This window comes from Dipteris shenzhenensis, chromosome 19, assembly GCF_047967505.1.
Source record: "Dipteris shenzhenensis isolate YYH24624 ecotype China chromosome 19, Dip_SZ_1.0, whole genome shotgun sequence".
NCBI classification, from domain to species: Eukaryota; Viridiplantae; Streptophyta; class Polypodiopsida; order Gleicheniales; family Dipteridaceae; genus Dipteris; species Dipteris shenzhenensis.
In genome coordinates, this window is record NC_141614.1 from 14,029,121 (window position 1) to 14,055,785 (window position 26,665).

Sequence of the window (26,665 nt, forward strand, 5' to 3'; positions counted from 1 at the left end):
CTTGAAGCTTCATTTGTAAATGCGGCATTTCAAGAATCCATTGTAGAAACTAGAGACAACTCCATTGAGAGATAGATGCAATAGCTTGTGAAAAAGAAACACCTCGAAGGAAGATGTTGTGTAGTGAAGCCTTTCTACTGCAAATTAAGAAGGCGGCCAGAGAGAGAGGAGAGAGAGAGAGAGAGAGAGAGAGAGAGAGAGAGAGAGAGAGAGAAAAGTATAATTTATGGTTAAAGGAAACTGCCACATGGCAAAATAAATCATATCCCATATGAGATATATGGCATATGGGAATGTACAAACATTACAGTTTTGAATAAAGTTAGCTTTGAATAAGCTAGTTTGGCCTGTGCTGATTATAACTCCATTTACTCCCTCTCATCTCTTTGGGCAGCGAAAGTGTCCTTTGTAATGATTAAAAAGACATGCTCATAAAGTTTATGCAACTGCACATGTGCATGGAATCTTTCTCCTCTCTTCAAGTTCTCTACAAACCTTACTCATAACAAGTTGAGAGACGTTTTACATGCTTTCGGGCGGCAGGATCACAATTGATCTACAAATGCAAAGGCATCTGGGGAGACATGGCATTTCCAACAATTTAGTTAAATGTTACATTTCATATTCCTCAGTAGATGTTACGAGTGACAAGTGGATAAGTGAGTGGGCTCCTTCCTTCCGAAGTGTAGTCTCAGAAAATCTGACTCAATATAATCCCAATAGCGCAAGCACTGATTCCAATCAAAGTAGCCTTTGCATGAGGTTCGGGCAGAGCTAATATACATCCAGACTGATCTTTCCTTAGGCCAACACCCTTTTTGTACAAAGACCAGGCCATGGCTGGCGGGAAAATCCCATAAAGTGTTGTCATGCCATACGCTCCCTGCTAGGTTACAAAAACATACATTTACATGGGTAACTTGAATATGAGAAAGAAATTTTATTCAAATTACACCTGGGTAATACCATGGTTTAAATCTGGCCAATGGGGAAAATGATAGTAAGGTCCTGAGCTACTTTTCTTGCAAAATGAGTAATACTTTGAAAAGAACATATTCTTACCGCCAGATCCATTGCTGAAAAGAAAGCATCAGAAACTATTAATGAAGCTGCAAACGGTGGGGCCAGAATCAAAACAAAAGACATGATTCGCAAGTTGTTTACTATCCACCAATGCTGCAGGGAACTCTGTATCATATCAGTCCAGTTCTTCAGATCTATAGGGAGATGAAAATAGCCTGTGATCTTCTCGCTTTTATAGTGACTCCCCGCAGAAAGGCGATGAAACATGGGCATGTCTATTTTCACCATTGGCATTATCCTAACCAGTCTTTGAAGCATTTCTTGTGAGACTTTTGATGTCTGACCTAATCTTTCCATAAAGAACTCCATGAAACCAAGTAAAGTCCCAATGAATGATGTCGCCACAGCTAAAATTGAGAAGAGCGCAATCATAACCGAAGGTCCTGTTCCTCCTAACCTGTTTGGTGGGATTTCTCCATCAGCACAACGTAACAAGTCATGAAAGATCTTGAGAAATGTAACATTTTATCTTCATAATGATAGAGCATTCAAACAGCCATAAACAATAAACATCGACCATATTTTGGAAGTCTCCAAATATACAAGTCCTCAGTAAAAGGCTGATGGCGCCCCACACAAATAAGCACTAAATTATTTAGCAGTCTAGGAAAAAGTTCAGCAGATTACTCTTGTTAGTCCCCAAGAGTTATAACAATAGTATATGGAAGTGTTACCTCTATTAAAAAATTTTGGAAACCCATATAGATCAGAAATCCATGGGATGCTTGACCAATCAGAAAGGCAGCTAGCTATGCAACCAGCTTCACAAGCTCAATACGTAGAGTATCTTCCCAAGAACCATACTTCTTTTGCAAAGATTTCACATTTGGATTCTTTATCAAAAAGAGAGATTCCTCTAAGCAATTGGAACACTTCTCTCAAATGTTCCATATGCTTGTTTCTTGTTTTACTGAGGTAAGCATATCATCTGGAAATACTACGTCAAATTTTCCTAAATATGGCCTTAGGACCCTATTCATTAGTGTCATAAATGTTGTTGAGCATTAGTTAAACCAAATGGCATTACTTTAAATTGATAACGCCCATACCTAGTTCGAAAATATGTTTTGGGCACATCTTCACACTTGGTGATATCTTGATCTTAAATCAATTTTAGTAAAATATATACCCCATTACAATTGATCAAAGAGCTCATCAATACGGGGCATAGGATATTTAATTTTTATTGTGATTTTATTTAAAACTCAGTAATCAATGCGTAAGCGCATAGTACCATCCTTTTTCTTTACTAGTAAAATTAGTGAAGAACAAGGTGAGCAATTTGACCTTTTCTAAGACATTCATTTAGCTGTCTGTCTTTCTACCTTAAGTTCTTCCGCTTATACCTAGATGAATCCAGAAACATTCCCAAACTCATCCTCTAAAAACACAACATAGTGCAGTTTCAATCTCACGAGAGTCGCTCATAAGATTGGAAACCATAAACTCCATCACGCATAGCAGGGACTAGCTACTATGACATCCCCACTGACATCACCAGCGCCCAATAGTGGGTGTAGACCATAGTATAAAAGTATGCTCTCACACATACAAATCCACACACTCACACATACTTGAGCATCCATTTATACAAAGTCTTCGTACCGAGTTTCTGTCGACACTCCGGAGGTCAAGGGCAAACTCAGCCATGACGAAGGCTAGCACGTATAAAAAGTTCTTCCGCTTGACTAAGTCTATAAGGGGGTTTACCAAAAGGGGTAGATCCAGGAAATATATCCTTCTATGATCTACTTCTCTCTCACTAATGCAACAGGGATAGATCCACGAAATATATCTATTTTATGATCTACTTCTCTCTCTGCATTAGTGGGGCTTAGAGGGCTCAGGTCTAGCTTTATTCCTAGGCTTAGGCATTGATGAAGAGGTGAAAAAGGAACCCCATGAGAGGGATTTTATGCAAGGGTCCCTAGTGGGACATATGGCACCAAGGAAAGAAGCCAAATGGCAAATATTGGGTGCGGGGGAGGGTTTAGAGAGAGCTCCAACTAAGAAGAATCTTGTAGGAACAAACTCAAGGAGGAGTTCATGTAGAGAAAACTAGAGAGTTCTCTGTAAGACCCGTGGCTGGGTGGAAAATGTAACGAGAGCTCTCGATGTGTCCTGAAAGTCTTACAACCATAGAGTGTTTTCACTCATGCTAGTCCTATCAGTGGAGCCAAGAACTGCATGCTGTTGGTAGCACTGGTGGGCGGGAGCTTGTTGGACGATTTCTGCAACCACCAAACTGTAGCCACTGCTTGAGGGGGAAAGGGGGGAGGCAGGATGATTGTGTGCTCCTGCACAGCATCATCCTAATAAGCTTGACACTGCAATTGATAAATACATATTTTGACTTAGAATGTATTGAACCAATGTGGCCTTTGGTCGCAGGTTCAAGAAAAGCGATCTTCAAATTGCAAAGAAAAAATCAATAAAACAATTCATGAATTGGAACCATATTAATATGGTTGGAAATCATGCGTACCCTGTATAATCAACACAAAAGTTTGCAGGTGACTCTCGAACAGCAAAAATAGAGAATTTGGGTTTCTCAGGTAAATTGTAATTTTTAATGGTGTCATGAAATGGTAGCATCTAATTTGGCAGTCCCTTTTGATGTGTTTTTGTAGCTGTACATTGCAATATTTTTTTAATAGCAAAAAACAGGTGAAAAAGCATTAAAAACTTGTTAATGTGTTCACATACTCTTAATATAAACCATCTATCCTGCCCAAAATGGTCCATGAAAAACATAAAAAAAGTGAATGATGGATTCAAACATTTCGTGGTGGAATATTGGGCATTGACCCAGGCTCTATAAATATATTTAGGACTACCGTCATAGATTGACCATAAAGCAGAATACTGACAAGTAGAATAACAGTTTTAGATACCCTCATCAGATCCAAGAGTATTATTGGAAGTAAAAAATGAATTTATATCACCTTATCAGAAGTTCTAGAGGATCCTCGATTCCAGAAGTAGGGGCAATGCAAAGAATGACTGCATCCCAGCTTATAAACATTGCCAAAGGTAACAAACTCCCCAGTAGAATTGCCTTTCTTATAGAGCCTCTATCACCCTTCAAATATGCACATAGCACTGCAAATAGAAAGCCTTATTACAAAAGTCTATAGATCTTCATAAACAAGAGAATGTGGGTTTCCCACAAATAATTCATGCAGAATGGAAAGATATTTTGTGATTGTAGAAGACAACCTGGCATGAGATCATGATAAACAAGTGCAAAGAAGATAGCAGGGAATGTTTCCGGTGTCGTTTCCCATTCCATGTGTTGTAGACCTGACCAGTTTGCAATTGCAGCCCCCCCTAGGATGATTAACATAAAAACACCTGCAAAAAAGAACTCAGGAAACTGTTAAGAAAAAAAAACGTACTGGCATTTAGTTTCAAAAGTCCTAATGAGACCACCTTGTGGAAAATTATTTATCTGAGATAGTACTGGATTGTATTCAATTACAATTTTCATACAAGCAATGTTTATATTTTCTGTGCTTGTATATGGAAGCAAAAAATACAAATCAATATACCTATTAAAGCAACAGTCAGCATCTGGTTGAGGAAATCTGCCAGTTTTGTACTTCCAAAAATTGCAATGCTGCCAAATACCAAAGTAAAAATACAGCTACCCAATGATGGCGAAATATGGACCAGTGGTGACAGCACATCTCCAGACCTTGCAATGTAAGCCACGATCAATGTGTAGGATAGAAAACAATAAACGAAACCAGAGAAAACTCCACCTAAAGGACCCAGTGTCTCCTCAGCCATGGCACACAGAGAAATAACACTAGAGTTCCTGTTACTAGACTCATTATCTATATAATCTTCAAGGAGTGCCACGTTGACCTCAGCAAGAAGAAGAGCCTCAAGTACCAAAAAGCACCAACATATTCCCATAATTGTAACTGTTGGTACAAAACCCTGCTCATTTCCCACACCACCCGGTACCATCAACAAAACTTTCAAGTACCTTATATATAGGAATCATTTCCAATAAGATCAAGATAGGATTAAAATTTACTCTTTCAATTCATTATTTCACTATCGAGTGAGTGAAAGTTTGTCTGTGCAGCCATGACAGAAACAGGAATGCACTTTATTGAACATAATTCGAATATTATGCAGCCTACGAATACTCCATCACTTTCATGCAATGCCTCTTTTGCACACTCTGTACGTGACAAATATATCTGGATTCAAATTCTGGCCAGAACCGTGGAATCCCACTTTTCGCAGATGAAAATTAGAAGGATCTCTTTGTACTTTCAAGGAGAAGATGCCAGCAGATCTGCACTGGCACTTCAATATTAATGATTAATAGGGAGAGGTAAGTGGTGCTAATGATATTGATTAGACAGACGATAACAATTAAGATGCATGCTCATATAGTAATGGTATAGTAAACCGGAGTAGCAATGTTTGGAGTCACAGAAAATTGTTCTTAGCAAACGTATTAGCTATTTTGATCCTAAGTTGATATGAATCCTGGTATCAGGAAAGAAGGATTTAAGCAATTCTTGATGTTTAATCTTTACTTTCTTGCAAGAGATTAAACTGCCCTGCATATGAATTATAAGATTCTCAAAAGGTACTGCAATGGAATGGCCTTGTAGAAGATACTACAATGGAATGACCTTATGGAACCATTCTAGCATCATGTGGGTCATGCTAGTTCACTTAGAATAGTCATTCATTTTTTGGGTTGGCTGCCACAGCACAGTAAGAAAGCCAACACTTGCGGAACACAGGATTTCCAAGTTTTCTTCACTTTTCAAATTTATTGGGATTCAAATCGGTCTTCATCTCCTCTTAGAAAATCCTTAAAGCACATATTTGAGGAGAAAGAGCAGCAGCAGCATCTTCAGCAGCTTTCGCCTCTGTGTGGATGAGATCTTAGGCTGAGATCTAGGGCAGCACCTTGTAGCTTTATCCACGACTTGGTGGAGCTTCTATAAAGGTTATTCCTTTGCTGCAATTTTCTGCTGTTGTAGGACAGATTTCAGCTGTCTACTTGTGCACTTTCTTGGTGTGAGCAGCTTGAAGAGAGCTTCAAGTTGCTTTTTTTTACCAATATTCTGCTGAGAACTTTTAGTGTGTTCTTCTAGGTGTGCAGGTTATTCTCTGACATGGTATCAGAGGCAAAGGTTTAATTCTTGTGATCTCCATCAAGATCTGAACGCATGAGAAAGAAAGGCGACGCAAATTCAGTTGTGTGCTCACCCTTTGAATACCTGCTGCTGTGTCTACAAGTTGGCTGTTTTTCTCTGATCATGGCCTCACGTTTTGCCATTTCTGACTTTGATGAAGGGAGAAAAGCTAAATTAAGCCAATTATTCACCTTGGAAAGTCAAAGTATGGAGCCTTATGGTAGCACAAAAGATTTAAAAGGTCACTTTTGGACCCTGATGTGGAGGAGAAGCCACGGAATATAGTAATTGGAAAATAAGAAGGTGCAAAGTCCTTTCACTTATCTTCATGACCCAGCAGGCTTGGTGATTCCTCATATTTAGTTTGCAGAGACCACAACTCGTGGACTATCCTAAGGGATACATACAAGATGAGCAACTCCAGTTAAGTGCTTAATCTCCAAAATCATTGTTCAAATGAGGATGGAGTAACGTGACTCTGCACACATGACCACATCATGAAGGTCAAGATGGGCAGAGACTAGCTGGCTCTAGTTGGGACATAAGGTGGACACCAATGCAATAGTCACCTCTGCTCAACGTGCTTCCGCAAGTTCCAAGGATATGTAACAAGCATGGATGACGACTGCCAAGCATTCGAGGCCCACTTATGTTTAAAAGGTGCCCTATTGTTGCAAGCGCAGATGAGAAGATCGATAGAAAAGATGAGAAGGACTTTCTTGCTTCAGGCCCAACGCCAAGCCCAACAAGGGAAAGTCCAAAGATGACCAAAATACTCCAAAAGCAATAAGTCTTCTGGTAAGGAGGACAATAAGAAGAAAAAGTTCTTCTATTGTGACAAGCCAAGACATTACTAGAAAGTGAAAGGAAGAAAGTAAACTAGAAGACAAACCCAAGACAAAGACTCAGAACAAACATATATTATTGCTGTGAATAGAGGACACTTTCTAGTCATGGAGCATTGTGAATGCCACTCAGAGACACATAAAAGAGGAATGGATCGAAGATTAAGCACATGAACTATGACACTCTTGAAGATTTAAAACATTAGAAAGGTTTGAATAGACAAGAGACATGGAAGACTCTTTTGTACTCAAAAATAGCAATAGCTATGCTTGCAATTTTACATTGTCATATGTTTACAATAAATATTGCTCTTGATGAGTCTTTGTACAAAGGAGTCTATCATAGCCTTTGAATAATTTAATTCTGCCTTTACAATGAGTTAAGTACAAATAGGCGAGCCTGACACTTGCTTGTTTGAATGTCCGATTCGTCATCACTTATCGCTTAGGTGCCATCTTCATGCACTCTCATCTGACCACCATCATCTCTAGTGTTTATTGATGCTTGAATGGTGTTGTCATGGGCATTCTTCATTTGTGCTATCTCCTTCTACTTGCTCCTTAGCGAGCATGTTTAAGAACACCGTAATATGCAAAATAATTGGTTGCGGTATTTTTATTTTTTCTTCTACATTATACAACATGTGCTTCTTTGTTTTATTTGTCCTTGATTTTCAGGATACTATGACTGTCTCTGTAGAAAGCTCTAAAACTGCTTCGTGGTTTCGGACTCATTACTAGTATATAGTGTATTGTTACCCTAGTTCTCCTTCCTACCCCTTGGCTTATACCATACCGTTGTAAATGTTGTAGCTCTCCCCTAGTCATTCATGCTCACGTCCACCACTTTTGCAACCCAGAACTTCACATGAACTCATGTTCATATAGTTGCTCATCACCATGCAATCAATTGTAGTATAAGCTACATATGAGGAAGCCACAAGTTAGTATTCCATCAACACCCATGGTCGCAAGTTCTACACACTGGCACCAGCATCCTTTGTCCTCCAGAAATACCTCCAGAAGAGACCTGACATCCTCTCAAACAACGTGAGATAGGACATCTTAAGCCTTAGCTCCTACCTATCATCCGCCTTGGTGTTACAATAGAAACACCCCTGACCACATGACGACAGGCGTTGACCACATGTCAACAAGCGTCGACCACATGACGACAGGTGTTGACAACATGTCACCACATGTTGACCATGTGTCAACATAGGTCAGCCACACGACACGAGGAGTCGACCACACGGGTTCATCCAGGAGTACTATCCAAGGTAACCATGCATCACCACATGTCAACCACAGGTCAACCATGAGTATCATGCCCAAGGCGATCTCATCGAGAGCTGCGCACATGGAGAGTGAGCTTAGCACATGGAGCAGTCAGGATTATTTACAGTTACACAGTGGTTCAGTGGTTTAGTGGTGTGGTGATCCAGCTCACCTGCACATGGAGAATTTACACCATCCTGACTAGAAGAGGCTGGCGAGTTAGGAAGTCAGAAAGTCACCGTAGCCATCAAGAGAGCTAGCGGCGCAATGGCTATCCTCAACAGCTAAGGAGATAAGAAGATGACCAATGGAAAGAAAGGGGGAGATTCTCAGTGAAGAAGGGACCCTCCAAGGCAGGGATGAGGATGAAGGCGAAGGGGGAGAGGGGAGGGGAGAGTCAGCATTGAGCATTCAGCGTTCGGCACTGGAGCGAGAGAAAGGAGAGTGTGAGGAGAGATAGAGGTTGGAGCTACGAGCTTGCCAAGGAGAGAGTGGAGAGACTTGTGTGTACCCTCTGTCTACTATGGGGATAGACCTGTGTGTTCTTGTGACTTGCGACTTGTAGATGCTGGTCGAGTGATATGTACTTTGGCCATCTTGGTCACTTTCTTATCTTTCTTTTCTCTTCCCAATATGGGGATTGTTCACTAGTGTATGACGAGTTTTTTTGTCTTCTACTTATGTTGTGGAGTTCTCATGTGATTGTCATTTAGCATAGTGCACTCGTACGTCATCGTTCACTGCAGTACAACATACAACACTCGCACACCACTGCACGGTGCACTCTGCGCAATCCATTGCACTAGAGCATTGCAACACTCATGCTTCTCACGCTAGCGGCCTTTAGCCTCCAATAACACCTCCGGAAGGATAGGAACCCCTCCCCTTAGACAGTTTATGGCGATCATGGTGGGACACTATTGGTGTTGAGTAGCACAAGTGAAGTGGTGATCTAGGATCGTAGAGAGAGGTCTTATGCCGAGTAGTTCTTAAACATTTGAAGGAGCTAGTGAGAGAACTAGGAGGTACTTGAGGAGAGTGGAGAAAAGACTTCTGGTAGACCAAACTCGGTACAAGAAGCATTACGTGCGACGTAAGCTTGCAAAGTTCTCAACTTGAGCACAAAGTGAGCCCATTGGAGCAGTAGCCAGAGCAAGTAACTTCATCGACACTCTCATGGACTTGGATCAACAGGAACCCTAGTGGTCAGATCCGGACTCTGAAGAAGAAGAAGGCAAAGCAGAGAACAGGTGAAAGAAGAGGGTGCGAAGGACGAGGGCTCCTCACCGACTCATCAAGGTCAAGGCAGCCCCTCTCCTCCTCTTGCAATGATGTCTTCATCAACCACCTCTTCTGCTGGAGTGGTGACTCCCTCTGCTCCCGGCTCGACCTCTACTGGACAAGCTGCTGCCTCATATGTTATGCATAGCTCTGGGCTCCGGGCTCCGGGCTCCTAGCTAATCTTTCTTCCACATCTATTCCACTCGGGGGTACTTTTGCTCCGGCCATGCCTTTACCTGCCATGATGGTTTCATCTCCCTTTCCATCCATACCGGTGCTGTCTTTTCCACCACCTCCTTCCTTCCCTACTGCCTACTCATCCATGACTGCAACTCTGTCCCTCTCTTTCCCAAATGCTCTCCCATCCTCTTTAACCCCCACATCTTCTATGTTCTCACCCTTTCCCTCTGCAACACCGAGACCCTCCGCGTATGTAGTACCATATGTGTACACTTCCTCTATGGCTACATCCGTAGTGACTTTCCCATTGTGGTCCTCCACAGGAGGTGTTGTCGGTGTGGTCTCCTCCTCTGGAGCACCCACACTCATTACGGCTCCATCGGGACTCCCTCCAACTCTTGCATCTGCTTCAACCTCTCGAGTGGGGATGGCCATTCTCAGTCCTGCAAACAGAGCTAGACTTCTCGAGCTACTCAACAAGGTCCATGTGAAGACTCAAAAGTTCAAAGGCCACCTCCATGAGGATGCGGAAGCTCATGTGAGGAAGTTCCTCACAGAATGTAGAGCTAAAGGTGTGGAGAATGAGCATGTTCCTTCACATCTTCCCCTCGTCATTGGAGGATGTCGCGGATGTATGGTACAATCAATTTCCCCCTGACCACTTCGAGACATGGACAAAGACCTAAGGGAGGAATTCTTATGTACTTTCAAGTTGGAAAAATTCGAACACATGATTGTCCACGAGTTATCCACTGACACCATGAAGCTTGGAGAAAGCATCTTTGAGATGTACACAAGGATGAGGGTCTTGGCAGCAAAGATGTATGTGCCACCTAATGATGCTGTCATGAAGGGGCGGTTTTTGAAAGCATTACCCCCTACCATTGCTATAAGGTTGGTTGATAAACTCCCTGAACATGCCTCACTTCAAGACTTCCTAAAAGAAGCTGTCAAGATGGAACGGTCACAGCTAAGTTTTACCTCATCAACGACTACGACCACCCAACTCCCAAGAGAGGAGGGATCATCCGCGTGGCAGCAACTTAAGGAGTTAGAAGAAATCAAAGAAGGCCTGAAAGATGAAATAAAGGTGGATGGCCAGTGGTCCTTTGAGGCCTAGATTCGAAGTGGTCTTTGGTGCGCAGAATGCAAGGGTTCTAACCATGGTTACTGGAAGTGCCCCTCCAAGCATACGGTACCTACTTCTACCTCATTTTGTACATTTTGTGAGATCCATGGTCATGATGCCTCTGAGTGTAGGTACCTCAAAGGATTAAGGAAGCTTCTTCCAGAGTATACCTCGGGGGAACCTCTAGTTGCTGCAGTCAACTGAACAGTACCCATAACTTCTAGCCCAGCACCAGTACCTCCTGCTCCCCCTCTTGCACGAGCATCTGAGCCACCTCCTCCTCCTGTCATGCCGCCTCCATTGCTTCCAACTCCCCCTTTGCTCATAAGCTCCTCTCCCAGCAGCAACATTTGAAGTTAGAATTCGAGAGAGCTCAAGCAGCCCAACAGCACGCCACAGAGGTGACACTTCGGCAACAGGGGGAAAGGTGGCAGAAAGAGGACTCAGCTATTCACGAGCATGACATCGCTTGGAACATTCAGCGGGCTGCCCTTGAGGATCGCCACCACAATCACAAGCAGGAATGGGAAGCAGAAATGACAACAGTACGCAGCCAGCATGCAACAGATCTGGCAACTTTGCAAAGCCAGCATGTCACAGAGGTAACCAGATTTCAGTAGGAGATTGCACAGTTAAACGAGTCGTTGTCTTCCTCCGAGATTGCCCAGGAAAAATCAAAATCTAGAGTGGCTGAATTGGAAAAGAAGCGTTCATCCATGGAGGAAGAATTCACAGACCTTCGGACACAGTTGGCCACCCTCCAGACTTCCCATTCCACCTTGCAAGGGCAAAAGGATCATTACTACCAGCGATACCACCGGTATAAGACCAAGTATGAAAATTTGAGAAACGTGATGGACACGATTGAGGCTGAGGAGGAAACACACCATCCAAAGCTACATATGACTGCGGCAAAGCATATGGGTGAGCAAAAGGCCACAGAGCTACATACTAAGGCAGAAGAGGAGAGGCTACTGATCACCTCCCTCAATAACTTGATACATGGGTTTTTGGGTTTTTTTTTTGCATTGTTGGATTTTTGACAAGCTGATTGGCTCTCAATGTAAATATCCGGGTGTCCTATCCTCAGGATGTACTCAGTTTTTTTTTGCAATTTCCATTCTGTCCCTCCCTCTCAGCCTGCCCCCTCCCCTTCAGCCTCTCAGCCTCTCCCCTCTACCCCTCCCCTCCTCGCCCCTTCCCCCGCTCCCTCTGTTAGAAATTAACCCAACAGAGGGTACACACAGCGGAAGACTTATAGTAATGCCCAGGAGCTCACACAGTGTGCGGTGTGGGTGTGGAATCACAAACTTCTTTACTTAATGTGCGTCACATAGATGTGCAGACTCATCAATAGACAATGAACCAGCCAGATAGAGAAACCACCAAAATATATTTCCGTCCAAAACTATGGACACAATACAAAATAGACAGATCCAAAGTCCCACCAATGGTGTGGTCCTCTGATCTAACCACAAGGTCCTTCTCCAATCTGCTAGCTATCTCTAGACTTGAGCCCGCGTGCTCCACCTCGAGCGTAAGTAGACTTTCCGTCTAGATCCCTTCCACCTTGCTGTCTTTGCACCAGCCTAGGTGGGCAGCACCCTCAGCTAAGTCTGCAGCTACTGTATGCCCTCTTTTCCTCCAGTGATGAGGCCCAAGACAAGCTTCCTGCTGCTCCTTTGATGGGGCTTTTCTGCTGCTCCAAGTGATGTGAAATGAGGCTCAAATGGCCTCTTTATATAGGCCCCAAGGGGGCTGGTAAAAAACCGACCAGCCTGTTACAGACTGGCCGACCAGTCTGTGGCTGGTCCAGCCCTAAAAGGGCACAACCCCCCAAGGCTTTTGGCCCACACTTTCAGGGTCCTTTGGCCCTCCTTTCAAGGCAAGTATCCAGCCTATAAAAGGCCTGCCTCCTGCCCACTGACAGCCACTTTTCCTGCTGCATATCTGGGCCTGCACTCCCTGCCATATCTGTGCCTTTGCCAGCCCTCTTCCCGCCATGTGTCTTGTGCCATACACTGCTGATGTCATCGTGCCCTGCCAGGTCAGATCTAGGGCTTGCTGTCCCCGCCTTCTGCTCCTTCCACAGGTTCCGTCCTTTGCAGCCTTCTTCTCTTGTGAGGTGCTGCCCATGTGGCAGCCCCCTCTCTCTTTCTTCTTTGGGCATCTTCTGCCCTAGGTCTCCCTCCCCCACGCTCTCCTCATTTGGGGGCTTACAGATGGGGAGGTGACCTTTCCAACACCCCCTCTCACCGACACATCTCAGCCCAATGCCAACACGTCGATGAAGATGCTCCAGTAACTTCCTGGTCGTAGTCCTTTGGAACCTTTCGGTGTCGAAATCTTTTCCTGGCTTTTCATCCACCAGTGGCTCCTGCTCCACCAGGTCCGGTTCCGCTTCCGCACACCATCCTGGTACACAGGTCCATCTCTGGTAGCACCTCTTGGTACCACCTCCTTTAGTCACGTTCCCGCCTCTAAACTCGAGCAATCCAACTGTCACAATCTTCCAGTCATCCCCCTCATAATGAGTGAACAACCTGGAGTCTTCCAGGCACCATGCTCTGAGGGTCTGTTTCAACCCGTCCTTCCTTTGGCAAGGTCTGCAACCAATGAATATTTCCAGATAACCTGGACCATGAACTCTCCCTGAGTTCTCAAGCAGGTACTCTTCTGGCTTCAGTACTCTTTGTCCATCACCTTCTAGCAATCTGCGTCCGAGATTTGAAGAAGCACCAATACTTCCCCCTCTGCCTTCGAAGAAGGCCAATTCCTTCCAATCTCTTATCACCTGAGACAAATGAAGAGCAGAGTCTCTCCACAGCATGCTATAAAGGCTCAAATGCAAAATATCAAATACATACCAGACTGTTGTACTGCCTGAATGTTCGCTCTGAAAGCAAACCCTGTACCTCAATGAGGCACCCACCAAGCGCTTGTGTAATCCTGTATTGTCCCCTTCTGAACTCTAGCATCCATCTGACCATGAGACCCCAGGGCCTCCCATGGAATCCACCCTCGTGTCAGTGTCAACAGCCACACACCTGGAAGGTACCAAGCACTCCATGCTGTCCTTCATTTTCATAAAGGCATCTGACTCCTCGTCGACCCACATCTCTATGTCAGACATCCTTACTGTGATTTCTGGATCAACATATCTGACCTCGGTAAGACTCAATGATGTCACCAGGAACAACTCTTCGATTACCACATTTGTTTTGGCCTTTCTCTCTGAATCTGAGTCAGACTCCTGTTTGTTTTTCAGATCCGCCTTTTTCTTTCTGCAGTCCTTTGCAAAATGTCCGGGCCTATCACAATAGAAACACTTCTTGTGCTTTCTCTTCGAAGTCCCCTTGTCGTCAGAGTCGTCTTTATTGGACTTGCCACCGTTAGGCTTGCCGTTTCCTTTGCCAACGGAATCCTTCACCAGCATCGCCTTGTCATCTTTATCCTCGTTGTAGAGCTTCTCCCGAGCTTCCTCCTGTAGCAGTAATGGACACAACTCCTCAAACGTCAGAGGTTTGGTCCTCTGTCCTGCTGTCACAGCTGTAACAAAGCTCTTGAAACTCCGAGGTAGTCTCCTCAGTACCATCAAGGCCAGATGGCATGAGTCTGTCTTCTGACCAATTGCTACCAGCTGATCCCGCACCACCTTGACCTTCGTCAAATGGCTGTGTACAAATTGTAGAGTTGATGTTGAAGAAGCACAATCTGGGAGGTATTGTCTGTCTCGTACAGATCTTTTAGGGTGGCCCACGCTTCTACTGACGTCTCGGCCAGTTGGATATGTGGAAGAACGGAGTCCGCCGTAGTCCCTATGATTATTGCCAGGGCATGGGCATCTCTTTCATCCCAAGCTTCAAGCTCCTCTCTATCTACTGCCATGAGTACCTCCCCTTTACTGTTCACCATGTCCTCCGGCTTTGACTCCTCTCCCGTGGTCAGCTTCCACAACTTCCGAGCCACTAAATGACTCCAGATCTTCACTTTCCAGATCGGGTAATTAGTCCCGTCCAGGTTCCCAGACTCTCCAAAGTTAGGAATAGTGAAAGAGAGAAAACTGGAGGAGGAGGAAGGGAAAGCAGGGGCTGAAGAGGCTGTAGAGGTCGACATCTCTGCTGCTTATACCACACAGCAAAGTCAACCAAACTCAATTTCAGTAAACCAGAACTCTGAACGCACCTGACTGAACCTGAGTCACCCTCCTTCTCGCAAGGGCACAATCCTTCAGTCATGGGAGTCGATTCCCTAGAGCTTCTGAATCAGGGTCGTCCTTCAGCAAGGTCCCTGCCTTCAAGCTCCCACACCTGTGAGCCTCCTACTGGGCTCTGATACCATGTTACAAATTAACCCAACAGAGGGTACACGCAGCGGAAGACTTATAGTAATGCCCAAGAGCTCATACAGTGTGCGGTGTGGGTGTGGAATCACAAACTTCTTTACTTAATGTGCGTCACATAGATGTGCAAACTCATCAATAGACAATGAACTAGCCAGATAGAGAAACCACCAAAATATATTTCCGTCCAAAACTATGGACACAATACAAAATAGACAGATCCAGAGTCCCACCAATGGTGTGGTCCTCTGATCTAACCACAAGGTCCTTCTCCAATCTGCTGGCTATCTCTAGACTCGAGCCCGCGTGCTCCACCTCGAGCGTAAGTAGACTTTCCGTCTAGATCCCTTCCACCTTGCTGTCTTTGCACCAGCCTAGGTGGGCAGCACCCTCAGCTAAGTCTGCAGCTACTGTATGCCCTCTTCTCCTCTAGTGATGAGGCCCAAGACAAGCTTCCTGCTGCTCCTTTGATGGGGCTTTTCTGCTGCTCCAAGTGATGTGAAATGAGGCTCAAATGGCCTCTTTATATAGGCCCCAAGGGGGCTGGTAAAAAACCGACCAGCCTGTTACAGACTGGCCGACCAGTCTGTGGCTGGTCCAGCCCTAAAAGGGCACACTCCCCCAGGGCTTTTGGCCCACACTTTCAGGGTCCTTTGGCCCTCCTTTCAAGGCAAGTATCCAGCCTATAAAAGGCCTGCCTCCTGCCCACTGACAGCCACTTTTCCTGCTGCATAGCTGGGCCTGCACTCCCTGCCATATCTGTGCCTCTGCCAGGCCCTCTTCCCAGCCACGTGTCCTGCGCCGTACACTGCTGATGTCATCGTGCCTTGCCAAGTCAGATCTAGGGCTTGCTGTCCCCACCTTCTGCTCCTTCCACAGGTTCTGTCCTTTGCAGCCTTCTTCTCTTGTGAGGTGCTGCCCATGTGGCAGCCCCCTCTCTCTTTCTTCTCTGGGCATCTTCTGCCCTAGGTCTCCCTCCCCCACGCTCTCCTCATTTGGGAGCTTACAGATGGGGAGGTGACCTTTCCAACACCCTCCTCACCTCCTTTCCCTGTTTTCTACCCCCCTATCTCCTGCAGCATTTTTTGGAGCGGAAGGAGCCTCCAAATTGTCAGAGTCGGCCTCCTCACCTCGATTGGCGATGGATACTCCATCAGCCAATCCTACTCCACCTCCACTGGCCGCGAAAACTATTACCTTTTCTAAAGACGAGTTGCAGCAGCTCAAGAAGGATGTAGAGATTGAATGCTCTACCACGTTGCCAGCACGCATCTTCGGGTCTCAACCCTCCAGATCCCAAGCCAGAGACTGGATGCTTGCGGCTCTCCCCCCAGACCTCACTCCACGATTGTTAGATGTTCGTCTTCTGGGATGAGGTTTTTTCCAGGTTGTTTTTGACACTCTAGAGGCTGCGAGCACTGTGCTCAAAGCTGAGTTTTTACACCTGGGACACAGGAAGATCTTCTTTGAAGCCTTTCATATTGGTTTCGACCCAGTGGAGGCAGATAAGAAAATCTTTTCGCTCTTCATCAGATTTCCCGGGCTTCCCCAGGTTTACCATCGACTTCTTTCTGTTATCGGGGAGCATTTTGGCGCGATTGCTGAGATCCCACCCCTCCCTGGGTTGTCATTGACTGCAGGAGAGGCAACCAAAGCTGATGGGGTACCTAGAGTTAGGGTTCTTTGTAAGGATCCTAACCTCAAGATGGACCATGTTATGATCTAGCGCCTGGATGGTTCCTTTTTTCGCCAAAGTAGAGATTTCAAGCAGACAGGACCAGTGCCGGATATGCAGGACCATTGGACACTTTGCCAGGGATTGCCCCAGGAAGAAGAAAAGGCCCAAGCAGCCCTCTGGTATAGCTACCGCCCCATGGCCTCGACAGGGGGGTGGTACAGGTCCAGCACTTGCTCCTCAGCCTCGACAGAGGGGTGGTACAGGTCCAGCACCTGCTCCTCGGCCTTTGCGTGGCGGACCTCCTCAGGATGGTGGTGGTACAGGTCCAGCACCTACTCCTCGGCCTCGACAGGGGGGTGGTACAGATCCATTACCTGCTCCTCAACCCCCACCACCTACCTCAGGGGCACGCAACGCTCTCCAGTGGGTTCTAGCACGTGTGCAGATCCCTCCTTCAGTTCACGAGGGTACATTAGTGGACTCTGCTTCACCTCGAGCTGTCCCTCCAGTCTCACCTCGCACAGTCCGAGACACTGAAGCTTCGACCTCCTCCCCGGTTGCAGCTTCTTCCCAGCGGTGCCAGACGCTCTTCTTGAGGCAGTAGAGGTCTCCACAGCTAGGCAGACACAAGATAGAGAGCAATCTTCACTTCCTCCCTTGGGTAGGGGGAAGAGGATGGTTTACACTATTGATCCTCTTCCCTCCTTCGCACTCTGGTGTCTGGCTTGCTTCACAAGAACTAATTTTCAGCCCTGGCAAATGGTTCAGATTTCCCAGAGGAGGAGTTTGTGCCCACTACTTTTAGGGAGCCAGTGATTGGGTTTCCTATTGACAGGGCTTCTTCTTCAGGTGGCAGGGTTCTTTCCCCTGTTGATTTTCCGCCACTTGGTTCCATTCCTCTCTCCTTGAGCAGGAGGTCTTCCCCTGTTGAGGGGTTTGTTTCCGCCACTAGGTCGGGTAAGGTGTTCCACTCTACATCCTCCTGTCGATGAGGATTATTAGTTGGAACATATAGGGCCTAGGTGGCGTCCCACATCGCCGCCGTAGACAGCTGATTCGGGATCAGCTTCATCCAGGTGTTACTAGGGGTTCCATTGATATCTTATTTATTCAAGAGCACAAACTCGATTCTAGAGATTGTGCCAAGTCAGGCAAGTTGCTTTCTGGCCATACTTTTTGGTCACCTGCCTTGGGCACCAGGGGGGACTTCTATTTCAGTTTCGCAGTTGGTTCTCCCCTTAGTTGTTGGACATGGAGTCATTATTCCCTCTAGAGCTCAGTGGATTATTCTTTTGATTGGAGGGTGTAAGGTCAGTTTCCTTAACCTGTATGCCTCCAACATTAGAGGGGAACGTGTCCTTATGTGGACGGATTTGCTCTCCTGGGCCCCCATTGCGGATTCATGGGTGATTGGAGGTGACTTTAACATGGTTGAGTTACCGTCATACAAAAAAGGGGGTAGAGAAGGCAGACTTCACTCTTTGGAGAGAGCAGCTTGGGATGCCTTCTTTTTTCACTTCTGTGGCATAGATACTTGGTTAGATGATGCCTTTCTTATTCAGCCACAGTCCCTCCTATTCTCTTGGTCGAACAGGAGGCAGCAGATGCCTATTCATGCACGCATTGACAGATTCTATGGAGATGATTGGGCACTAGACAGAGGTGGATCGGGCACTAGACAGAGGTGGATCAGTATGCATTGCTGCTAGGGTTTCCACTCAGACCACTTTCCTGTTGTGCTGGCTATCTCAGAGCCTCACTTGAGAGGCCGGTCTGCCAGCATCAGGATTCCAGATGCCTTTTACACAGAGGAGGACCTTATAGAGGCAGCCCTACAGATATGGGTTTCTCATGTCCAGGGTGGGCAGCCCTTTCTGGTATTAGCGACTTCTACCGCTTAGTTGCTTGTACCACGAGACGAGATATTCTCACACGTGAGATTGGTGTTCGCCAGCAGTTGGCAGCTTTGCAGAGGGAAGAGCAGAAACGGCCTTCAGATGCTTGGATTCAGGAGCGCCTTGCTGCAGCAAGGGCTCATCAGCAAATATTGCTTGATCAGAGAGCAGAGTATGCCTTTCTGCACGGGAGTCCTTCTGGATTCAGATGGGTGGTAGAGTCAATAAACACTTTTTCTCTACTCTTGGCCCTAGACATAGTAGAGAGAGTGTATCCCAGCTTATTGACTCACATGGGGTTTTACAGACAGAGACGGATGATGTCTTACGCATAGCTTCAGATTTCTATGCCACCCTTCTTACTGTTGATCCTGAGACACATGATAGAGAGGATGCTAGACAGGCTATTTGGCAGAGCATCCCCGTGTTGGTGAATCCGGGTATGCATGTTTTGCTCGATGCACCTTTCACCAACACAGAGTTCAAGACTGCACTTTCAGCCCTTCACAAGGGCAAGTGCCCAAGTTTGGATGGCCTCACCCCGTCTTTTTTCATTGCATTTTGGGATATGATTGGAGACTACATTACTTCAGCCCTGCAGGCCATTTGGGACTCTGGCAAGATGCCTGGGTCGCTTACAGAGGGTCTCATCCACCTTATCCCAAAAGGAGGTTGCAGAAATTTAGTGTCCCAGTGGAGGCCTATCACACTTCTGGGGACTTGTTACAAGATTCTGGCCAAGGCAATCAGCCTCTGATTGCAGCCCCTTCTCCCTGATCTTATTCATGACACTCAGACGGGATTTGTGCATGGCAGAAGCATTTTTTATAACATTTTCTCTTTCTGGGAAGCTTCAGAGTGGGCCATGCAGAGTGGCCAGAATCTAGCCATTCTACTTTTGGATTTTGAGAAAGCTTATGACAGAGTAGATTGGGGTTTTTTGGAAGGCACCCTTCTACGCTTTGGCTTTACTGATGCTTGGATAAGAGGTGTTTCCTCTTTGTACAGATCAGCCCACAGCCAGGTACTTATTGGTGGGGTAAGCGGTGAGAGATTTCAGATTTCGAGATCAGTCCGTCAGGGATGCCCCCTTGCTCCTTTCCTTTTTTTGTTCGTGGCCGAAGCTATGAATATCTATGTTAGATCTCAAGCTGACATCTTTGGGCTGAGACTTCCCATCAGAAGGGAAGAGGAGCTACTTGACAGTGAGTTGGCAGATGACACAGCAGTTTACTTGGATGCCACTCCACAGACGCTCACTTATTTCAGGACAGCATTGGATTTATTTTGCTTGGCGGCAGGGGCGTAGATAAATTGGCATAAATACAATGGCTTTTGGATCAGTGATGAGGACACTCCAGTTTGGGGGCTTGACATAGATTCACTTGGGTGCAGAGGGGTGTGCCTTTTAGGTATTTGGGCTGCCTGGTCGGCTTGGATATTTCTTCCACGCAGCAGTTTGCTCCCGTTTTGGAGAGCATCAGGAGGAAGCTTCTTTTTCGGAGCTCAGCCAAGTTGGATTTTGCCTCTAGAGTTGTGGTGGTCAACCAGGTCCTCTTGGCCACGGCTTGGTTTGTTTGTTCATGCTGGTGCCGTTCTAGGGACTGCATCATTCAGCTCAGAAGACTGATCAGAAGTTTTCTGTGGGCTTGATGGCACAGCAGATGCCTTAGCCAGGGTGGCTTGGGAGACCCTCATCCTCCCTACACAGGAAGGGGGTCTCAATATTATTGATCCAGATTTACAATGCAAAGCTTTACTTTGCAAGATGGTGGTGCGGGGACTTATGCTAGGGCAGGAACCGTGGAAGGACTTTCTAATTAGCAGCATACAGAGGTGCACACCTTCTTCAGGAGGAGACTGGATGAGCAGCGTTAGGTGGATCTTCACCACAGCACACCTCAAATCACCTTTGTCCCCTCTCATGGTTGCCATTCTGAAAGCTTGGGCCAGTTTAAGAAGCACTCTTCGGAGGATTGGCAACCCATCATGTGGAATGACAGTATTTTAGATGATCATGGCACACCACTGGGTGCCTCACTCTACATGCAGTGGTCCAGGTGGGAGAGGGGACCTGCATCATCTATGGGGTCTTGGAAAGCTTTCCGCACGCTTCCAGAGGACACCAAATCAAGGTTGACAGGACATCTTAGAGGGAGTGCAGGGAGGATCTTGCAGATTGAGGCAGCCCTTCTAGAGGTTTGGGTAGACACAGATGATATGCCTCACTTCCTCCACTTGGGCAGGTACTTTTACAAGAGGCGGTGTTCCGCTTCAGGTTTTGGCCTTTCGAGATGCACAGGAGGTTGCTTTAGTTTTTAGTGTCCAGGATGGTGGCAGATTGCTCAAGTCCACACAGGACATCTTGCTTGAGTCTGCTTTTCAGCCTATCACGGTTGTAGGTCTTTTGGTGCAGGGATCAGATTCAGAGTGGTTCCTAGACCCATACCCCTGGCCACCGGGTCTTGGAGGCTCTGGCTCTTGCTCTATGGGGGAGTTCCCATCAGGTATTTGCAGTGGGACCCCGGAGAGTGGGAGTGGATTGACGCAGGGCATCGAGAGAAGAGCATCCCCTTCTTTCGTTACACGGTCAATAATGCCAGGAGATTTCAGCTTAGTAGTAGAGGTTCAAGACCTTCCAGAGTTCCTCATTGGGAGACATTTGATATCACTGCGGATCTGCAGAGGTGCTTCTGGAGGAGACTCTGGAAATCCCACAGGAATAGAAAGGTCACTATCTTCTTTTGGCTCTCTATCCATGGTGGGATTGCAATGAACCTTTGGAGGTCCAGGTTTAGAGCCGACCCTACTTGCCCTCGCTGCCTCTCTGCTTCGGAGACTATTCAGCATTGCTTATGGGATTGCAGACAGGCGAGGATGATTTGGATGGGAGTAGCTAGGATTTTCAGTCACTTTGTCCACTCCCCATTCTTGATGACATGGGGCTCAGTGGCTTGGCTTTCTCTTACAGGGCCTCAGGTATTCCATGAGAGATTTGACTCTCTCGGGCCATTTCGGTTCGACGTCACCACACTGAGTCCTATTCGTTGGATGTGGTACCACACTTTCCTTTTACAGCTGTACATGCCTCTGTGGATACTTCTTGGGAGATTCTAGCGAGCATAGCATCCTGGCATATCTGGATAGCTAGATGCACAGAGGCTTTGGAGGGTACTCAGGTTCATCCCTCGCACACATTGGCTAGTATCTGGACAGACTATCTGGACAGACACCGTACATACTTTGATGGCCATATGGACGGGTATGCAGGGAGACTCCCGTGCAGCCTCAGCTAGGAGGGCTTCTTTCTTTAGGGAATGGAAGGATTCTCCTTTCTTCTCTGAGACTACTACAGGGTTGAGGTGGCACTTTCAGCCTCAGCCTTGGTTGTTTTCCACCTCACTCTGAGGGGGGGTTTTAATTTATCCTCATGATTTCATGATGTATTCCGCTTTGAGCTTGCTCTCGCGGGTTTTTTCTCTTACTTAATAGAAGTCTCTTTCTTGAAAAAAAAAAAAAACAGTAGTTTATTTTCACAATTACAAATTTTGGATTTACTCGCATAGCCAGCCACATGGTCTGTAACATTTTCATTTCCTACTCCATCACCATATCAATGGTTTGTAAGTGCTTTTTTCTTTTGACGCGTTCCCTCCATTTCTATTCACCGAGACGGTGAATGATAGTGGCGGGGGAAACTGTTACAATAGAAACACCCCTGACCACATGACGACAGGTGTTGACCACATGTCGACAAGCGTTGACCACATGTTGACAAGCGTTGACCACATGTCACCACATGTTGACCATGTGTCAACACAGGTTAGCCACACGACACGAGGAGTTGACCACACGGGTTCATCCACTATCCGAGGCAACCATGCATCAACACATGTCAACCATAAGTCAACCAGGAGTATCATGCCCAAGGCAATCTCACCGAGAGTTGCGCACATGGAGAGTGAGCTTAGCACATGGAGCAGTCAGGAGTATTTACACTTACACAGTGGTTCAATGGTTTAGTGGTGCGGTGATCCAGCTCACCTGCACATGGAGAATTTACACCATCCTGACTAGAAGAGGCTAGTGAGTCAAGAAGTCGCTGTAGCCATCAAGAGAGCTAGCGGCACAACGACTATTGTCAATAGCTAAGGAGATAAGAGGATGACCAATGGGAAGAAAGGGGGAGATTCTCAGTGAAGAAGGGACCCTCCAAGGCGGGGATGAGGATGAAGGCGAAGGGGGAGAGGGGAGGGGAGAGTCAGCATTGAGCATTCGGTATTCAGCACTGGAGCGGGAGAAAGGAGAGTGTGAGGAGAGATAAAGGCTGGAGCTATGAGCTCGCCAAGGACCCTCTATCTACTATGTGGATAGACCTGTGTGTTCTAGTGACTTGCGACTTGTGACCTGTAGATGTTGGTCCAGTGATATGTGCTTTGGCCATCTTGATCACTTTCTCATCTTTCTTGTCTCTTCCCGACATGGGGATTATTCACTAGTGTATGACCAGGTTTTTCGTCTTCTGCTTATGTTGTGGAGTTCTCATGTGATTGTCATTTAGCATAGTGCACTTGTACGTCATCGTTCACTGCAGTATAGCATATGACACTCGCACACCACTGCACGGTGCACTCTGCACGATCCATTGCATTAGAGCATTGCAACACTCTGCTTCTCACGCCAACGGCCTTTGGTCTCCGGTAACACCTCCGAAAGGATAGGAACCCCTCCCCTCAGGCACTTGGTCAACTCTCACACAATCTCACCTAGCTCCCTCAAGAACGCTTCTGTCACGTACTAGAAATCCATCACCACATTCCCTTCTTTATCCTAGACCATGTCAATCAAATCCCTTGTTTGCTTACGTTTAATAGCTTGGAAGAAATAATGTGAGAGAGCATCACCCAACGCCAGCCATAATTACCTGCTCTTAATACTCCGCCTTTTCAGCTTCCCCCTCTTCAAAGCATCCTCCACTTCAACAATCAGAGCCCCAAGATAGGGGTCTTGGGCCCAAAACCATAGTGCCTCATAGAGCTTCGCCCTGATTCCCACCACACTCTCAATTTGGAGATTATGAACTCTCTATCTCACTTGACGGCATAGAGAACTACATTACGAATGGTAGCATCCCACCTAAGGCAAGGATCCACAATCGATAAGCACTACCCACCCAAGCTTTGGTGATTAATGAATAGAACTCCACATTACTCAAATGATGCTTGTCAAACTTGAATGGGAATAGAAAGATCACTCTCTTCTTTTGGCTCTCTATCCATGGTGGGATTGCAGTGAATCTTTGGAGATCCAGGTTCGGAGCCGACCCTACTTGCCCTCGTTGCCTCTCTGCTTTAGAGACTATTCAACATTGCTTATGGGATTGGAGACAGGCGAGGATGATTTGGATGGGGGTAGCTAGGATTTTCAATCACTTTGCCCACTCCCCATTCTTTATGACACGGGGCTCAGTGGCTTGGCTTTCTCTTACAGGGCCTCAGGTATTCTATGAGAGACTTGACTCCTCTCATGCCATTTCGGTTCGACGTCATCAGATTGAGTCCTGTTCATTGGATGTGGTACCACACCTTCCTTTTACAGCTGTACATGCCTCTGTGGATACTTCTTGGGAGATTCTAGCGAGCATAGCATCCTGGCATATCTGGAGAGCCGGATGCACAAAGGCTTTGGAGGGTACTCAGGTTCATCCCTCGCACACATTGGCTAGTATCTGGACAGATATCTGGACAGACACCGTACATACTTTGATGGCCGTATGGACGAGTATGCAGGGAGACTCTTGTGCAGCCACAGCTAGGAGGGCTTCTTTCTTCAGGGAATGGAAGAATTCTTCTTTCTTCTCTGAGACTCCTACAGGGTTGTGGTGGCACTTTCAGCCTCAGCCTTGGTTGTTTTTCACCTCACTTTGAGGGGGCTTTATTTATCCTCATGATTTCATGATGTATTCCGCTTAGAGCTTGCTCTCGCGGGTTTTTTCTCTTACTTAATAGAAGTCTCTTTCTTGAAAATAAAAATAAAAAAATACTTGAATGGGATATATGGTACCTACCCGGCTGGATTGGAAGGGAAAAGGACCGTTTGATCGAGAGGTGATCGGAAAGACCAGAGGTAAACACGGTGATGGGAAAGACCATGGGGGCTCTCATCCACCGACTGCCCCATACATGAAACCTGTAAATACGGCCCATGCAAAATTCGGGCCCCTTTCTCTTCTTAGTCCACATGAAACCCGCCATCCCCTCCAGATCCAGTTCTGCAATCAAGTAGCTCAAGGGACTCAACTAGACTGCTCCAGTCTGTTACTTACAACAACCACAACCTCCCTTTTATTGTGCAACTGGTACAGCCCCCTCTCCATCATACTCCAATTCCCACCGAGAAGCCAAGATTCCCCCTTAATGTATCCTTTAAGTAGACTCCCACACTCAGCCTGATTATTCGAAGCATTCTTATCAGGTCCATTAAAGACCAGGCTGGACAGGGATTCTCAATCACAACAGCTGCCCTCATCTCTTCAGTCAGAAACCCTATTTTGACCAAACGAACCTAGTTTGACCAAACCACAGTACCACACTTGAGGGCCTGGAACTGGGCTTAATGTTGCCAGTCTCCTTAAGAGGCCTCGTTTAAATCTTACCCTTCAGTACTCTCCTCCGATCAGGAAGGTCTTCATCTGACTCCGTAAAACACAGACCAAAACTAGGACCATTTCTAAGCCAGACTGCAAAAGCGGCATGCATGACATATAACATGAACCAGTCCAAGAATGGTACCAAGAACCAGATCCTAATCGGATTCAGTCCAAGAACCAAGTTTGGATTAGGAAACACGCCACAAGGCAGGCTAGAAGCCAAGCTTTTGGCTCGGGTCCTAGCTAAGAACAGACCCAAATCCAGGTCCAGACCCAAACCAAGCTCCTGAACCTGAACATGGGCCAGATCTAAGTCCGACACTAGAACCACAAAATAGCAGAGTTACGCCCAAACCCTTCTACATGCCTGCCCTGCATCCGGAACACCACTACGCCTCCCTCTGGCTAAGCCTCCGGGTGACCACCTTAGGATTCTCGACACCTGCCTTTGGGCAAACCCTACCCTTCTTGCCAAACTTCTTCCCTCCCTATATTGGGCCGACTTCCCCGATGACTCCTCCAAACCCTTGGGAAAACACAGATCACTTAGGAGTATAGAAATATTTCCCCGTCAGTGACCTCCACCTATGATCCATTGTCAATCCCTGCTTTCGGCAAAGAAAGAGGATTGCCCACACCGAGAAACTCCTTATCCACTTTAGTGAAACAATTCCAAATAGCCAATCATCCAACTAATCCGGCAGGTCCTAAGGCTGATCCCACAATATCCATGCTTGCTTTACACCCAGAGATGTTCTAGTTGAAGGAGGGAGGAATAGGAACTTCCCGAGGAAACATGCAAGGTACTCGATTGCATTCCCAAGCCAAGGGAAAGACCCTAAAATACCACCCACACAAGGTACTCATAGAAGAGAAATTCATCAAAACTGAAGTCAGGATGCCACAAAAAGACCCCAGCAAACCAAAAAGATCGTCCTACCAACTTATTACGAACTGCTTCAGATATACAATGTAGACGAAAGAAACTCTTTCCTAAAAATCTAGCTTCATAAGCATCAACCAGCAGCTCACATTCAAATACCACGGACTTAGCCAGCTCCTCATATGAGGGAATCCCGTACAGCCCTCCTCTTGCCAATCTAGCCAGCTCAGAGGGTTAACCTTCTCCAAAGG

General features: G+C 46.3%; 1 protein-coding gene across 1 annotated transcript in view; it reads right to left on the minus strand.

The window, feature by feature from the left end:
• Positions 1 to 288: 288 nt before the first annotated feature.
• LOC147890123 (uncharacterized) overlaps positions 289 to 26,665 on the minus strand; it is a 33,684-nt gene continuing 7,307 nt past the window's right edge. The window contains exons 4-8 of the mRNA XM_087391118.1: positions 4,635 to 5,028; positions 4,303 to 4,437; positions 4,029 to 4,185; positions 1,063 to 1,480; positions 289 to 883 (exon numbers count right to left, since the gene is read on the minus strand). Coding sequence (XP_087247244.1) covers positions 692 to 883; positions 1,063 to 1,480; positions 4,029 to 4,185; positions 4,303 to 4,437; positions 4,635 to 5,028 — 1,296 coding nt within the window. The 3' untranslated portion in view covers positions 289 to 691. The remainder of the gene's footprint in view (positions 884 to 1,062; positions 1,481 to 4,028; positions 4,186 to 4,302; positions 4,438 to 4,634; positions 5,029 to 26,665) is intronic.